Source organism: Dasypus novemcinctus, chromosome 25, assembly GCF_030445035.2.
Source record: "Dasypus novemcinctus isolate mDasNov1 chromosome 25, mDasNov1.1.hap2, whole genome shotgun sequence".
Classification (NCBI taxonomy): Eukaryota; Metazoa; Chordata; class Mammalia; order Cingulata; family Dasypodidae; genus Dasypus; species Dasypus novemcinctus.
In genome coordinates, this window is record NC_080697.1 from 51,174,429 (window position 1) to 51,187,896 (window position 13,468).

The 13,468-nt window shown below is 34.9% G+C and overlaps 1 protein-coding gene across 1 annotated transcript in view; it reads right to left on the bottom strand.

Moving 5' to 3' along the window:
- The window catches only part of CSMD1 (CUB and Sushi multiple domains 1), a 2,093,507-nt gene that overhangs the window by 174,437 nt on the left and 1,905,602 nt on the right, over positions 1-13,468 (bottom strand). Inside the window, exon 42 of the mRNA XM_058288018.2 lies at positions 6,218-6,406. Within this exon, the coding sequence (XP_058144001.1) occupies positions 6,218-6,406 (189 nt within the window). The remainder of the gene's footprint in view (positions 1-6,217; positions 6,407-13,468) is intronic.

Sequence of the window (13,468 nt, forward strand, 5' to 3'; positions counted from 1 at the left end):
AGACTGCACAGAATAATTACAAAGATGTAGGGTTCAGATCCTGGGGTCTGGGTTTGTAACCTAGAAAATCAACTTGTCACTGGGAGCTTCCATTTATGTGAGGTCAGAGCCAGGAATATATTGACACATAATCTGTAAAATGGGGCCACGTATTGTGCTGTTGTCACCTGAAGATGCCATACTTTCTCTTCTCTCCAAACTTCATTTTGTTCCTTTTTGAGCACAGAAAGCTCAAATATTGTTTTTCTACTTTGCAGCCATAGTGAATTTGTCTCTACCTTCAAAACTCCACTCATATGTCACTGCTGCCTTTAAGTCTTTCGTAGTTACTTCAGACAAAGTTAAGCCCACACTACTCTAGGTGACCCTGATCTGTCTCAGTTACCACAAGGCTATCCTTACTTGCCAACTATTCTTTGCTATTAGAATGCCAGCTCTCGAAAATCAGGGGCAGTCTTGCCACCACTCCCCCAAACCCATGTACAACATCCAAACTTCCTTTCGTTAATCCCCATTGCCTAGCTCATATTCTGATACATAATAGATAATAATCAGTTGATTGATAAATAAGTGAAGAATATACAGAAAACTATTTAGTAATAAACATATTGAAGCAATTAGACTGAAATACAGTAAGACTAAATTGAAGTTAGTTTGTTTTAGGTTCATAGCTCCATGATTTTTCTCTTGCTTTTGAAGTTGACTTTCACCATCATATTACCACCTAATATATAGTAATATCCATCCCATTACAAAACAAAACAAAAATATGGCACCCACTTCCTAAAAGACACAAGAAATGGAGTGGGGAACTTCTTGGCAGGTCATATACTTCTGATATTCATTATTACACTTAATAGCCATATCACATTGAACAAGGCAGTTATCCTTGATATGAGTTTTCTGTGTATTGCAAATATCCAGTTATTCACTTTTTCGACAACTATGTATTGTAATAGATTGAATGGTGTCCCCAAAATGATATGTTCAAATCTGAGATGGATGGACTTGTGTACCCCAGGTTGGTCTGCCTTCTGGTGGGTATGGATCCATTGTAAGTAAGAGCTCTTCAAGGCATTACTTCAGTTAAGTGTGGCGGGAAATGGCATGGGTTGCTGGCAAGCCACCCTCAGAAGCCAGGAGAAGGGCATCGAGAAAAGGGTTCTCTACAGACTTCAGAGGAAGCAGGTGGCCCTGCTGGCACCTTGATTTCAGACCTCTAGGGCCCAGACGTGTAAGATATTAAACTGCTGTTGTCTTAAGCCACCTGGTTGTCGTACGTTCTAACAGCAGCCCTAGGGGACTAAGACCTGCACGGAGATTCTCTTAAATCCCACAAGGGAGCTTAGAGCTGGGAATACAGAGACACTGCCTTGGTGGAGCTTACTGTACAGACATGGAGCTAGGATAGGCAATTAAACACTAAATTGGCATAAAGCTCGACCTGTGTAAGTATTAGGAAGGAAAAGGACAGCGTGATTTGTCCCACGAGAAAATAATATCTTATCAATGCAATTAAAAAAAAATTAATTAATTTTCTCAAGTCCAAATCCTGTTGCCCTCCTGCTGTGTCGCCTGGAGATAAAAAAGAGGCTCCTAAAAAAAATGAGTCAAAATTTCTTCCACCATTTCCCCTGGTCCTTTATCTAGTTCCAAAAATGTTTTCACTCTCACTGTAGTGGCATCAAAGGCTTGTTTAGATTTCCCTATCTGGGAGGAATCTCAATTTAATTCCGCAGAGTCAGTGGGTGTGTGACCTGGCTCACCAGGAAGTGAATCTGTCCTTCCCCTTCATTTCCCTAAAGCTTAGGTTCAAAGTGGACCCTGCAGTAGAGATCAATAGTAAAGCATGGAGAGACAGGCAGGATTGGTCCTGCCCAGCAGGCCACAAGGTGTCTCCCAGCTTCTCACCCGTCTGCCTAGGAGATCCCCGCAAAGTAGAACTACAACGAAAACCAGCTGATTATGAGCGATTATCAGGATATTAGTCATTATAATTGGAAGCGATACAGATACTAAACGTTCCTCCACTCTAGTGTTCCAAAAAAGTAAGTAAATACATATTCATTTAAATACTGATACATGTACACTACTATTAAGAATTGAGAGTTTAGGTTGGGAGAAAGGGTCGCTATGCATAGTTAATGCAGAGAAAGTTCCCATATATTTTTACATACATATTTTACAGAGGAAAATATGTGCATAAAAATTAAGTTGCATATTTTCATCATATTCAGGAGCCAGGATTAACATTACATTAATGAAAATGGTGGAGAAAATGCCTCACCTGTATGACTTACACAAGGTGAAATTTATTCAAGTACCTATTTAAAGCAAGTCAACCTTCACCCCCTTCCTGGTCTCCTACCTAGGTCTACTCTTCACCACTGCCTGAAATTGCCACTGTGGATTTTGTTCAGCAGTTTATATCCCTGTTACTTGGGAAGACGAAGCTTTTAGGTAGCTCACACACAAAACATGATGGGTATATCTAACAGACTCCTGGCCCCTTCTGTTGGGCAGTTAGTGGTGGCTGTGCAGGCATTAGCAATGCAGGTGGAGTCCACGTCCTGGCTCCATTTCATCTTGGAGCTAGATGTGGAGAAATCAGGAAGCACCGAGACATCCCTTTAAGGGTTACCTTTTTTCCCCTTACAAACCATGAACAGTGTGACTTGCCCTGAATAGAGATAGATAGAAAGATAAATGGACAATTAAGTTAATACATCCTTAGTCTTCACTAAGCGGGTTATAGATAATTTAGAGAGGGTTTTCTCCAAGATTGTGTTAAGATTTCTGCCTAAATTGAGGAAGTGGAGAAAAATTTTACAGTATTGAATAATCAATAAAGACACTTAACAAGCCTATCTATGAATTTTAAACTCCTGGCTGGTGAGTAGGTGTATCTGACCTCATTTGCTCCTTCACTTATTCTGTCTTCCTTAGATGTTTTTCAGATAAAGATGAAGCACACTCTATCTTAGGAAATGTTTGTAATGGAGTTTTAAAAGCATTATTGATGAATACAGGTAAGAAAATTAGAGTTGCAGTTTTTTTATATCATTTTCATTCTGTACCATTGGAAAAGACCTTTTTCTGTATTTACCCATCAGTTTGGTAAACACTCATTTAAAAATATGTGCATAATAATATATTTTTTGACCGGTTGGATTTCTCCTGTAATGGAATTGAATTGGTTTCTGTTTATAAAAGGGGTCAATCTAAAGGAAGCTGCTAACAAAGTTATTTCAACTTATTAGTTACTGTAATAGTTAACTCTGTCCACAGAGTCCCCCGTTAGGTATGTTATATGTCTTAAAGTGAAGCATATTCTGACAATGTTAAATAAAAATGTCCTAAACAGTATCTCACAAAAATATTGCAGGGACTTATTAGGTCAACAAACTAAAATTTTTGAAATATATATGTAAGTGTGGATGCATATTTAATTACCAAATTGCAATTAGAAAATTAATAAGCCCCACAGTCTTCTTAACCATATTTTAACAATTGTAACTCCTTTTTTAAAAATGAGACTTCTGTATAATTGTGTTACTGGCAAAAATAATGTCTCAAATGTCTTATATCACTTTCAGACATTTTAATTTACTTAGATACCACAGTTTCAGATCATTATTTTAGGTAAGGTTATAATATACTAAGTTTATATAATAGTATAATGACATAATATAACTGAAATATTTTTACCGTATAATTATAAACAAGCTTCATTGTGTTTTGCAAAATATATTTCTAGGTTGATTACTTAAGGCTCAGAATTCTTGAATATTAATTGTCTGAACTGGTGAATTTTTAATAAAGATACCTAGAAGTTGTTCAAGATTTCTGTTTTTCTCTGAGATTCTTACGAAGTCTACGGGGTTGGAGCCTTTAAAGACTGTTTTTCGGTACACTTGCTCCTATGTCCTAATCAAAATCTGAGAAGACAAACCAGTGTGGATGAATACAATTCATTTTAGAGAGGACATTGGCTTGTCAACAGAGTTTGCTGCAGTCCCTGTTCAGAGCCAACCGTAGTTTAACTGAACACTACTAGAAAACAGCCCAGTTATTCTCATGAAACAAAGACCTAAATTTGTAAGGAAATAGAACTTTCCATGGATAAAAAAAACTATTGTTTTAAAATAATTCCCTCCACTTATTTATTTTTTTTAATTAAATCCAGTATGGAGAAGATAGGAAACACATTAGATGGCTGTTAGAACATCACTTTAAGTGGTTTTAGTATTTACTTAATGATCTAATTTGATAAGAATTCTACGTTTTGGTCTTTATATGCTCTTTATGATATTATTGGAATGAAGAACGATATAATAGTAAAAGTATTCTCATGACATAATTAGGAAAGATGGCATCACCTTGACGGTATATTTTTAAAAGTTTTATACATTTTTTCACCCTGACCCGAGCATTTATTTCCATGTTTGGAAACTGGGCTTGAAAATACAATGAAACCAAATTAAATTTTTTATTCCATTTTGTATTTCAAGCCAAGGATCTACCATCTAACTATGAATTCAAAGGATTCAGGTTAAAATTGCAAAGTAATGTATACATGTAAAAACATGAGTTTAAATGGAGAGCAGTGTTAAAGGTTTCTTATGAGACATGATACAGATATACAAAGTTTCATTAAATTAATTTCTTAAAGTTGTAATTGTATGTAATTATGTATTAGACTAATATCAGTATTTTTAAAAATTACAACTAAATATTTTTGTAGTTGTTTTTAATGATGTGGAATGGTAAAATACAGAGGTGAAATGAATATTTCAAAAAGCCGACTGATGTGCTTTTTTTTACTCCTTCACTAGAAATTCACACACAACTAGATTCCTTTACTTTTTTCCCTATGGGATATAAGTATTTAGCATTTCAAAGGTCGACAGAGTTGGCAATCTCATTATTTTTCTTTCAAAGGTACTGTATTTTTAGTGTTAGAATATTAGTTTTAAAGTAACTTTCCTGTTTCATTTGCATTCTTCATAAACAAAGTACTTGATCTATTTATTTTACCTTGATTTTGCAAAAATTTCTAATAACTCATAAAAATTAAGCAGCCACACAGAATTTTCAAGGTAGTGATCCCTCTGCAGAATTAGAACATTCAAAATCCAGGTCTCCCTCTCTCACCACGCTCCATTAACTTATTTCCAACATCTCCTAAGAAACCTCTACACTCATGCACTATTAAACTAGACTACTTTTTAAATTTTTTCCTAAAAGTATTCCAACATATCTTTGCTCCTACTGTGTGATGGTTTGAAGCTCTCTGGATGCCAGAAAAGTATGTTCTTAAGTTAATCCATTCCTGTGGGTGTGGACCCATGGTAAGTAGGATCTCTTGCTGAATAGGATCTTAATTTAAATGTGACCCACCTCATTCAGGGTGGGTTTTAATCCTCTTACTGGAGTCCTTTATAAGAGAATGGAATTCAGACCAAGAGAAGTAAGTCATGGAAGCAAGAAGCTGAAGCCAATGAAACCCTGAAAAGAGGGAGGGACCCACAGGTACTGCAAGGGACCTTCCTGGAGATGCTTTGATTTGGACACTTTTTCGGCCTTGAAACTGTAAGCTTGAAAACTAATAATTTCCCATTGTTAAAAGCCAACCTATTGTATGGTATCTACTTGAGCAGCTTTAGCATTGTTCTTCTAGTTAGAATGTTCCCTACCTCTGAGTATGAAAATTCCTTCAAGGCCCATTACTAAACTGAAATATTAAAAATATATAAATTAAGATAGGATGATTATAAAAGTTAAATCAATAGAAAATACCTAGAGTAAAATTAATAAACACCCTTCCCCCTTTTAATCTCTCAACTTAATGTAGCCACTTCAGAGTTAAATGCTACTGTCATCATAAAGATTTATTTCCTCGATCACATCCCAAGTATATGTCAGTCTTTGTACATGCAATTCAGTATAATATTCTCTTCAAGTCTGGTTTTACATATAAATATTTGTGTTTTTTATTTTGTTACCCTTATAATGCCCTTGAGGGCCAGGTCTTTTTTTTAAGTTCACTGGTATTTGGTGTGTTCCTGAAATACCAAATAGGTTCGGTTTAGCATAATAGAGTCTCAATAAATATTTGTTGGGTAAATTAATAAATTTTTGAATATGTTCATCTTAATATTTAATGTATAAATATACTAAAAATATGATTTGCCCCAAAGAAAAAGTATTAACTTACCATCACATCTTGGAAAAGGATAGTTCCAATTTCTGTTGATCCCATGCTGACAAGTGAGGACTGGATGACCTATTAAAATGTACCCAGGATAACACTCAAAAGATATTGATTGCCCAACACTATAATCTGAGTTGATCATATACCCATTTTGAAAAGGAGGAGGATCTGGGCAGTTCTGTAATTCATAGGCTGAAACAAAGAAACAAAATCAAATTCACATATGAGATTAAATCAATCTAAAATTTAGAGGAAAAATATGATTACAAATAGCTTTTTAAGATTGACATTTCTAAAGATAGACTTTAAAAAAATGACTTTTCCAATTACCATCTTGAAAAAAACAAAAAATACAGCAGGATTATAACAACATGCATTTATGAACACTTACTGTGTTCTTTAGAAGTAATATGGCATATACCAAAAATGAATTTGACATTTAACTTATAAAGTATATTAAATGAATTTAATAAAAAAGTAGTTATACAGAGGATAAAAAAAAGTATCTATAAGGAATGACTGGTACAAATAGCCCTAATACTTCCTTTTAGTTTAAAAGTGAAATATACTACCATTCTAAACAAATTGCTCCTAAATATGAAATAGAGTTGTTTCCTTTTGCTTTTAGTTTAATTGTCTGATACATATATAATAGGAGTATTCCATTTTCTTCATTTCCTGAAAAAATACCTGTAGAAGAGCTAAGCTAGCAATTATTATCAGTATAACATTTTTATAACATATAGCTTAATACACTTTATCATCAAGTCCTTTGCATGCTATAAAATAAATTCTAGGTAAGATGATAGATAGATAATAAGTATTATTTGCAATCTGTGTGATTCAAAAATTTACCCATAAATTAGTAGCAGTTAACTAATCCATAAATTAGGTGCAATTTCCTGATCATCATATCATCTTTCTACTAATTGAGACACCTTGCAGACAATTTTCCCCTATGTACTCTGGAGCAGGGGAATGAATAATTTAAGCAGTAGAAGTCCACTCTATCATCTTTTAATCTCTAGAGTATGGTGTTACACATAAAGGTGACAAAGAATTCACTTCTAATACAATAACGAAGCCACATTGTATAGAACCGAATCCAGAGGAAATTGTGCTCAGCTTCTCCTTTCATGTATTCCTGTTGAAAACAGATCAATGATTTTGAGCCGCAGGCAACACACAATCAGTTTAGAAAGAACAAGAGGTCATCCATTATTCTCCTCACAATCAACTGAATATAGAGTAGTAATAGAAAGGACACAAGTGACTGCTAGAGAGGCCTTTCATACAGAGAATAAAAGTAAAAAGGAAATTCTAATTTTATATTTAAGTTCTTTAACCAGATGACCAACATTGGTGAATGTGTAGCTTTAAATTTTAAAATAAATGCTGAAAAACTTTACGCTTTTTGATTTGTGCCAGGCACTTCCCATGGTTTGGAGTTTATTTTTCTGATGAATTACCTCACAAAAGAGAGGTGGGAGAGGTGGGGATATTGCAAAAGGAACAAAATAGCTGAATATGCAAAATTGATGGACATATGAAATGTCTAAAGCAGAGGAATATTAAGTAGTTCATTAAGACAGAAATACAGTGTATGGGATTTGGAAATGCCAAAGAATAGACTTCTGTTTTCCCAGAAGATGAATTGGCCTGCATATCATACTAAGTGGACTGGGTTTTACTATAAACCCAGTATGGGAGCCATATGGAGAGGTATCAAATAGGGCTACTAAGTGAACTTGAAAATTGAAAGATCAATGTAGTTGTTGTTTGGAATTTGGTGTTGTCTTTATTAACATTTGCCAAAAAAATAAGTATTAATTATCCTATGGAGTTATGGGGTTTTTTAATTAATAGATTTTTCTTATTTAATAGTCTAGTGAAATGGCATTTTCCTCGTTATATTAACAATATGCAATGCTAGTGAGTCAATTGGATCATTTGATTAAGGCAATATAATTTGCAATAATCCTTTGGGAAAATAATTTGAATAGAGCTATAAAAATCATTTTACCATTTGACCTAATAATATTAATATGGTCTGTGCATAAATTCAAACTTATTCTATATCCAAGTATGCCCAGTTCCTGTAAAGCCAATTGAGAGGTATAAACTCTATAGGCTTTTGATAATCAGGGAGGATGTAAACTAGATGTGTTAACTCAAGCTTACCTGGAATGTGGGGGTTCATCATTTACGGACATCTCTACTATAAGAATAATTTCAAAGAAGAAAGAACTAAGTGTTCCAAGTTGTTAGTTACTATGTATGTATGTATGTGTTTTTTTCATATTTTCAAAATAACAAAGATACCATGCTGCAGAACAAAAGAATATAGTTAGACCCAATCTTCAGTTAGTGGATTAAAAGAAATTCTGAATTTTACATTTCTGTTTTCCTTGATTTTCTTATTATTTTCATATGTTCAACTGTATAACGTATCAGAACAAATGTCAGGTAAGCAACTGAAGAGAAAATGAGAGCAAGAAAGACAATAAATGGCAAAGGCTTTTTATAGGATAATGCCTGGCATTGGCTCCCCAAAGAACCAGAACTGAGCAAAACCTAGTGTTAGACAAAATCATATCTTAATGGGAGTGAAGTAAACATTACCTAGAGGAAGGTACTGGAAGATTTCTGAATATCATGATTCTACCACTCATTCTGTCACATAAACATGAGGACCTTGCATAACTATTTCCTAATTGTTCCCAAAGTCATATCTTGATAGTACCATATAAAGATGGAATGGAATGCTGCCTACTCATCAAGATTGTAATGAAAATTAAATACATTAATTTATAGAACTCTATGCAACAAATAGGGTAATTTTAAAAAATTTCTAATATACCTGAATATTATAAAGAATTATACATACGATGTATTGGTAATATGAAATAGGGTATAAGTGTTTGAAGATGAGAATTTACAGTAACAGATGCCATTGTTCCACACATATCCTTTAGAATTCTATGAGGAGATGTAGATTTTATTTACAGAAAATCAAACATAATTAACCAACAACAGAATGAATGTTATGGTGCTGCATTTTTGGTGAAGCTACATTGTAATATGGAACTTCACACAATTAGAAGGAGAAACTCTCTATATAAGGATTTATTCCAGGTCAACAAGCATTATAAGCACAATTGTTAGAGAAATTAAAGTGCTAAAGATCATTTGCAAAAGGAAAAGAGATTTTAAGTCACACTTTTTTGAAACTGGAATTTGAAATATACCGTAAAGATAATACTTGCATGGTCTATAAAAGCAAGTTATCTAGTTGTTTTTTAATCATATTGATGTGGGCTATGGGAGGGAAGCTCTTCATCTCTTTGTAGATAACCTAAGCTCTCTGTGACTGGTGGGTGTGGAACAGTGAGAGGTTACAGTCCTGCCCTTGGTGACCATGGCAACGACTCCAGTTCCAGGAAACAGTTTAGCAATGCAAACTCTACAAACTTTAAATATTCAAGGAAAATGCAAACCAAATGTGCTAAAGGTTTATCTAGAATGTATAAGGTCCATGCTAAAAGCGTACCTAGGATGTGGACAATATACACTAATGCAAGCCTATTGAGCACTGAAACAAAGAACAATTTGACCCTTCCTTTCAGTATAAAAAGAATTCAAAATTCTTGTTCAGGGCTCAGGTTTGAAACAGAAAGCTCCCAAGTCCAGCTGGCCATCATAAATCACTTTTCCTTCTCAAAATCATTCCTGAGTCCTAGCCTTTCTACACACAAATATTTGAACCTCTCTCAACTTCTACAACATTTTGGGGGGCTCATCCAGAACTGCAAATGAATGCCAGCAATGGTAGCCTTTTGCTGCCCCTTCCAAATCCCCAAGGAAGCCAAGAGGACTTGGGTGAACCCCAAATCAGGGCACCCCTGGATTAAATTTAATCCAGAAACGATGTGGGCTCTACCAGAATCTTCCCGACAAAAATCAAGGGCAATGGAAGGTCTGAAGAGAAAGATTCTGGGAATGAAAAATAACTCCGAACATGGAAGAAGGTAATACTCTCCGGGGAAGCACAGTCTGGAGAACCCTAGCATTAATTGCTAGGGAGGGAGGCTGATCACCTCCCGAGAGAACTCTAGTAACCCCAGAAAACTGGGGAGAAGCTGTTCTCTCTAGGTCTGGAAAAAGGAGGAAAATCAGGGAAAAGCCTGGTGTTTAGGGTTTGTCTAACTGCATGTTAGAATCTGGTACTAGTCTTATATCCACTGAAGGAGTGGAAGCTTGATTTTAATAGGAAGGGCTATTTACAGGTTTGAGTCCTAACGTCCTGGAAATTGGTCTGGATTTTAAAAAACTTGGTTACAGGAAAATGGATCAGCTTTTCTAATAAAGCTTGGTCTGGGTGTAAAGTTAAACAGAGAAAAAGGTCAAGCTGGAATCTTTTGTTATGGTGCTGAATTGCGAATGAATTTGCTTTATACCAGATGTTAATGTTAAGTGTTCTCTCTAAGATTTGTGATGGCTGTGGGGGCAGCCATGCTGAAAAAAGCAACAACATATATATAGAATTTGTGGGTCAGATCAGTGACCTTTGTGCTTCTGTCTGTGTCAGTTCAATGTTGGTTTTAGAGTTGTGTGGTTATGTAAAGTGGTGGAATTTAATGGCAAGGGGGTGAATTGATTATGGGGCAAAACTACAGAGTCTGAATGTTTGTGGAGTCTTGATGTTTGTGTATACTCTGCTGTCTCGTCTCTGGTCCACCCCTTTGCCGGGGCTTGGAGGCCATCTTTGTCCGTGCCTTGCACCCGGGTTTGTTGGGGCTGCCCAGTCAGGGTGACTGGGTCCCCAGGAGGGGTGCCATATTTGAGTAGGTTCTGTCTGCCCATTTTGGCAGAAAGCTGGAAAGGGGGAAGTGGCTTGCCCCTATCCAGTGAGTCCACACCTTCTATTCATAAGCCACATTCCTATTTGATTGTTGTGCACCCAACTGCCTGGAAGGGGAAAGGTGAAGGGGATGAAAAGCAGAATCAAAATAAATGCAGTAAAGTTCCCTCCCTAGGGTGTCAAAGGCCAAAATACATTTGCATTCTACCCAGGTTCTTTACTTTTCCGAATCTCTCTCGCTATAAGTCTGTAGAAATACTTTGAAATGTTTTAGAACTGTAAACTTGTCTGAGACAGGAGGCTATGGCTTGAAACAATAGACCTCTAATCACTTGATAGCCTTTTCAGTGGTCCGGCTGGGAACTTCAGGGTTGGGAGACTACAGAGGAAAAAGGAGAAAAAATGAATGAAATGCCACTTTGAAATCTATGTTTGCCTTTTGTCAGTTGCTGGCGCCTAAGAATTCACAGTAAAAAGGTAAAAACGTAGTTTAAAATGAATCTTTAAATGTCAACACTCTCTTGATGGTGAATTAAATGCATAACTTGCAGGTGAGAATTTGCTCCATTACTAAGAAAAGGCAGGACTTCACAGAATTGTTACTAATAAAATTCTTGTAGCTTAATTAATAAATGTATCTAACTCACCTTAAGGTTAAAAAAATTAGTAAAAACTGTAACTAAGAGTTAAGATCATTTATAGATGCATTTACATTATAAAACAGTGGAAAAATAATAACTGAAATAATTAGATAAATTTCACCTGAAACTATTATTGTAAGTGTAAATTCTAAACTAACCTTACCTTTGTTTATGGTTACTTCCAGCCTAGCCTCACCCCTTGCCTTTGCCTATGGTTACTTCATAACAGCTTCTGCCCCTATAGTCCAGGGAAAGGTGGACGTGGGGACATCCCTGTCTCCTGTCCTCCTGGTATTAGTAAACCTGCTTTCTGTCATGAGTCCAAGTGTAAACTAAATTGCTGCCTGGTGGAATTCTTAGCCCTTGGGTTTAAATGACCACTGGAGTTTTATTATCTCCAAGGACTGGGGAAAAAAAAAAAGGAAGTCTCCTGCCTTAACTGTCAGTGTTCCTAAGAGTGGCAATTCATGAGAGAAACCAGTCTGTATCCCTGGGGCTTCAAATAGCCTCAGTAAATATACATAGCATTAATCTTGTTGCTTATTCAAAATTCTGCTAAATTCAAGGTAAAATATAAGGTCTTAAAAAAAAGAAAATGATGCTAAAGCATTGGGAACATTTTGGTTATAAGCCATTAGTAAAGAAACAAAATTCTTGTGCAAAACTGCACAGTCATAGTGCAAATTAAGAAAAGTTTCAGGAGTCTTAGAAATGTTTTGCAGTCACACTTATTTATTAAAAAAATGGAAGTTTTAAGTAACTAAAGTTATGTTTTTGTGTCAAACTACTTATGTCTGCCTATTTGCTCAAATTGTTAGGGTTAAATATGCAGTTATATAAGAAATACATATTTCTGGACCCCAAATTAAGCTAAACAGTATATAAAATAATGCAAATTATAAGTAACATCAATGAGTTGTGTTTCTCTATTTGTGTCTGCCCATTTGCTCTGTGTATGTCTTCATACATCAGGATGATAATATCAAATTAACAAATGAAAATTCTTAAAAGAACTCTATTCAAATTGTTAAAAATTAAATATGCAGTTATATATGTGAATAAATATTCTTGGAGCCCAAATTAGATTAAGCAGTATGGAAAAATCATATAAAAATCTGATTATAGGAACTATTGGGAAAGGACCTCCTCTTTGCAAGAGCTTTGCGGGCAGAACTAGGTATGACAGATTAAACCTATCTACTAGGCTGGAGAATTAAAAATCAGTTTGCCCTGTAATTTCCCAGTTTAAACCTTTAACAGCCATAAAATAAGGGTAGTTAGTGGTTCTGTTGACAAATTTCAATAAATAAGTCCATAAAAAACTATGGAGAAATCTTTCCAGGATTATAATTAAACAAATTAGATAATTGTGTAATGTGTTTTGAAAACTGTTAGTCAATATGCTTTTAAAAATTATTCATTTTCATAACTTAAACAAAGAAAAAAGTTTTAGCTTCCTGTAAAGGAAAAAAAAAAACATTCCTTGCATAAACTATAATGGTTTCAATTTTATTTAGCTTAGGTGTAGTCTCCCTTAGTTTATAAAATACCCATAAATAAATTAACATATGTACAAAATCTTTAGAGTAATAAAATTGTAAATTCATGTTAATGGAATTAAGCTAAAGACGAAAGATTGTAGATATGCTCTCTTAAATAAATAAATTTCTTTGGTTAGTAATTATAATTTAATAAGTTTATTTAAATGTAAAGTAACTAGTCAATGTGGTTGTAGTCAATTATAAAAAGTTT